The 4732-nt window shown below is 37.3% G+C and overlaps 1 protein-coding gene across 1 annotated transcript; it reads left to right on the top strand.

Annotated features, from left to right (window-relative positions):
• The first annotated feature begins 237 nt into the window (after window positions 1-237).
• LOC114689033 (tripartite motif-containing protein 43-like) lies at window positions 238-4527 on the top strand. Its single transcript, XM_028863483.1, has 6 exons — window positions 238-645; window positions 1205-1300; window positions 1852-2082; window positions 2798-2820; window positions 3209-3306; window positions 4034-4527. Exons 1-6 carry the CDS (start codon window positions 238-240, stop codon window positions 4525-4527), a joined length of 1350 nt encoding a protein of 449 aa, XP_028719316.1.
• The last annotated feature ends 205 nt before the right edge of the window (window positions 4528-4732 follow it).

Raw genomic sequence — 4732 nt, 5'->3', positions numbered from 1 at the left:
AGTTTCCAAGAAATATGCATATGGTAGGACAGAGAACATCAAATCAGTATTTCTATCAGAACAAATTGTCAAGAAGACTAGCAACCAAAATCCTAGGCTAGATTTATTTGTTCATCAAAAAATGAAGTCTGTCTTGCCCTACACAGAATTAAATCACAACTTGCATCAGTTTTTTATAAAGTTTCTGCCTTTCCTGGGGTCCAATGATAACAATTCTGCTTTTCTTCCCTCAGAGAAATGGAATCAAACATCTCACAAGCCTTCCAGAAAGAACTCACCTGCTTCATCTGCCTGAGCTGCCTTATAGAGCCAGTCACTGTAAGTTGTGGCCACAGCTTCTGTCGAGCCTGCCTCCACCTTTCCTGGGAAGACATCCAACTTCCTGTCCAATGCCCTTTGTGCAGAGAACCATCTCAGAAGGACTTGAGAACCAACATTGTTATGAAGAAGCTGGTATCCATTACCAGACAAACTAGCCTCATGAAGCACCTGAGCTCTGATGAGCATAAGTGTATGACCCACAAAGAGACAAAGAGGATCTTCTGTGCTGAGAATAGGATCTTCCTCTGTCAACCCTGCTCTAACTCCGATGAGCACAGAGGACACAGACACTGTCCCATTGAAGCAGCTGCTGAGAGTCAAATGGTAAGTGATGGTTCTGAGAGAACTAGCAAGCTGGTGAGAGGTAGGCTTAGCAAACCACAGGAAGATGCTGGTCCTCATTATGACAAAGGCACTGTTTTCAGAATAGTGGCACTTTATTATCATCTAATGAAGAAAAGGTGACTATACGTATTAGCATCCTTTGGGAGACCTATGATTGTAATGATCATTTGTATTTTATGATACATTATGCCCACGTCACTGGAAACTGCAATACTAAATTCCTATCTTTTAAAAGTGTCTATGACTGGAGACTAAATTATAAAATGTATATTGGACTCAGCTAGAGAGAAGCATCTGGGAATCCCAGTCTTATGCAAATTATCCAGACATTAGCCATAATTATTAATCACTATACCTGAACAAAGGGGTATGCTGTATTTTCTATTTCTAAGTTCTGAAATGTAAAATTCATAGTTACCAAAAGTAAAAAAAGAAGGAACAATGTGATCCTTTTACTCTCACTAAAGCAGTTGTATTTATTGCCTAAGAGTTGGTCCATCAGTACTATTAATGAAAAGTTTAAATTATTTTGTTACAGGAACAACTTCTAAAGCAAATGGCATCTTTATGGGAGAAGATCCTAGAAAATCAAAAGAATTTAGAGGCAGAGAACAGAATGACAACTCTGTGGATGGTGAGTATGAGATTCATGCCCAAAATCTGGTCGAGGCAAGTATTTTTCAAAGCCATCATTCAAGATTTGAGTATAAGACATGGGATATAATACTAGGAAGAGGTGTCTTGCTGGCCTCTAATTTTGAGTATTAGTATAACTGTACATGAAAAGAATGGTCTGGCTGTGGAAGAAAAGCCTGAAACTAATGAGTGAATTGATGACAGTTCAGCACTCTGCATTAGACTCAATGATTACACCATGAATTCTAATTACAACATGCAGAGTTTCATATATTTTTGAACATATGAATTATAAATCAATACCTTTTTTTTCAGGCAGTTCTGCACCTCTAATATAGGTGAAAATGTTTAGGGTCTGTTTGACTGTGTACTTAATAAAGAAGAAATAAATGAAACCAAGGAATTTACATTTTCTGAAATGTGGAGACAGTCAAACAGCCTATTTTGCAGAGTTCTAGAAGTCATTTGTGAAATTTAAGCATAGGATGATGGAATGAAAAAGGATAAAATGCTTTACAAATATGATTGAGATTGTTCCTTTTTCTTCAGGACTACTTGACTCTTCGGGAAGAAATGATCAGGACAGAGTATAGGAAACTACATCCACTCCTCTGTGAAGAGGAAGAGAAACACATTGAGTCTATGAGAAATGAAGGCCAATATGTTTTAGAGAAACTCAGGACAAGTGAAGCCATGATGATCCAAAAGAGCAAAGAACTAAGAGAAATGTATCAGGAGCTGATGGCAATGTCCCAGGAGCCATATGTGGTCCTGCTGCAGGTGAGCATGGAGGAATGCAGAAAGAGGCTTCATTGTCTTAGGCCCACTTGGTGTTTGTTATTCTAAGATAGCTTTCAATATTCCCTGCATTTATGTTAGGGGGATTCATTTCAGCAATAATCTGGAGAAACTAAATTCTGTAATAATCTTGAAAGAACAAGCATTTTGAAATTGTTGTAGTAAATTTTCCAAGGAATATGTACTAATTTTTTGTTTTTGTATTTTGCATCTCTGAAAGCCCAAATTCGGTATTTGGTATTTCCAACAAATTTTTTTTTACTTCTACTTGGATATTATACACAATTGTAAAGAAAGCTATTACTTAATTTCTTCTGTTTTAAAGTTGTGTTTTTCAGAGTTGTTTAGGAGATTGGTATTTTGAGGAAGGTCCAACTTGGTGGTGCATAATAGCCTCCCATTCACAGTAATTCTCAGACCTCTAACCGTGCAAGCTCAGGGAACGTTATCTTTGCAGACAAGTGGGGGTTCAAAAGCAATGTACAACCAATACCTATGTCCTCCTCAAATTTTACTTTCATCTGATTTCATCAAGAAACCAAATTCTGTCAATCTGATTCATTTGCATTATCCTGAGACATAAATGTAATTTACCAGGATAGATAGGTGTGATGGTGACTTACATTTATGAGAACTTTATAAACAAATATTGTATGTCATTTCCGCAGAAATCTAAGTTTTTCTTTTTTGTTTGCAGGATTTGGATGACATATTCAGAAGGTGAGTTTAGCCATCAGTGCAAGCCAGGATACCCTGAAATATGCTATGAAATAAACCAATCTGCCTTAGCGTTCACAGAGAAAATACTCAATTGTTTTTGTATTATATGTTTGGGATTTTTATTTGATTTGTTATATTTATGTGTGTGTGAGTGTGCATCCACCTGTGCCATTGCACATATGTACAGGTCAGAAGACAACTTTCAGGAGACAGTCTTTTTCTTCCAACAAGGGTTCCAAGGATTGAACTCAAGTTGTAAGGCTTGTGTAACTAGGGATTTATTTATCCCCTGAGCCATTTGGATGTACTTGGAGTGAGTTTTTTTCTAATCACTGTGATGATACATATCGTTAGCACCAGGTAGATCAATATTTTCTTCTCCTTGCAGGAATGAGTCATTGCAGCTGAGCATGCCCCAGGCTGTGAAACTAGAACTCAATGCCATACCCATCACTGGACTGACTGAAAATTGTAACAACTTCCAAGGTGAGTGTCTCCACTGATAAAGTGACCAGAGGTCCCTCACCATAATGTGATAACCTTTGCAATTATTAAAATATTTTAACTTCCCAGAAACATGACTAGGTAAGTCACATTCTAATCCTATTTAATCTCATAGTCACCTTACAAATAAATAAACATAAAGGAATACCAATATCATGTTGTATGATATAGTGGCTGAAAAAGAGCATCAATTGATCCTTGAGATATAAAGGATGGTTAAGTAATTCAGGACAGCCTAATTCAATTTTAGTGTACTCAGTGATAGAGATATTTGATTATTTTCCTATAAACTCTTCAGCAATTAATTTTTTCCTTTCTTTGTTTTTGTTTTGTTTTTTGAGACCAGGTTACTCTGTGTAGCTTTTTGCCTTCCCTGAAACTCACTCTGTAGCCCAGGCTGGCCTCAGACTCACAGAGATCTGTCTGGCTTTGCCCCTCAAAGAGTGCTGGGATTAAACGGGTGTGCCACCACTGTCTGGCAACAATTAATTTCTTACACTGGATTTAACTCCATAGATTAAAAAAGGCTCCCTCCTCTACAGCATCTAACATTCTGTTTCTTGTGGAAATCCTTTACTTTGATGTATTTGAGCCATACTTAACCTCAAGTCTTAGCCTTCTCTTTTTAAATCCAAGAAGACTCTATGGCCCTTTCTCAACTGAGAAATACAAACGGTCAGTTTAACTAAAATATTGACTTTTCCCACAGTGCACATCTTCTTTGAAAATATAATTGTACATTATTACAAGATGAACCTATTTAATGTTATGAGAAGATTCATCTTCAGACCTCACCATAAGGATACATTTGTGAATACTGCTGGATCCTGCTTGGCTTCCTGGGGATCACAGAGTTTCATCTCAGGGAAATATTACTGGGAGCTGGATTTGAAGGACTCTTGGGATTGGGCTGTGGGGGTCTGTAAGGATTCCTGGTTAAGGAGTAGAAACCAAATGAATGAATCTGAAGGTGCATTTCTTCTTGTGTGTGTGAAGGAGGGTAATCAATACAGTCTCCTTACCACATGCCCAGTTTTCCAACACTACATAGAGAAGCCACTGGGCCGAGTTGGTGTGTTCCTTGATTGTGAGGATGGATGTTTAAGTTTCGTGAATGTTGCCAAGAGTTCCCTCATATACAGGTATCCTCCTGACACCTTCAATTATCCTGTCAAGGCTTACTTCTCCAGGGGACAAACATGAGCATATGAAGCTGTAATCCAATACTTTAGTGTTTTTAACATATTTTCTGCTGTACTGTTACCCCATTTATTGCTATTAAATATAAAAATATTATTAAATGAAAAAGATGGTAGACTATGTTTCCTTTTCATCAATGGTTCACATATTCCCCAAAGAGCACTTCATTTCAAAGTAGTGTTATTTGTTTGATTATTTTTGCATATTT

Source organism: Peromyscus leucopus, chromosome 7 (genome assembly GCF_004664715.2).
Source record: "Peromyscus leucopus breed LL Stock chromosome 7, UCI_PerLeu_2.1, whole genome shotgun sequence".
Lineage (NCBI taxonomy): Eukaryota > Metazoa > Chordata > Mammalia > Rodentia > Cricetidae > Peromyscus > Peromyscus leucopus.
The sequence above is the reverse complement of the archived record's forward strand: the minus strand, read 5'-3'. Positions and strand labels throughout refer to the sequence as shown.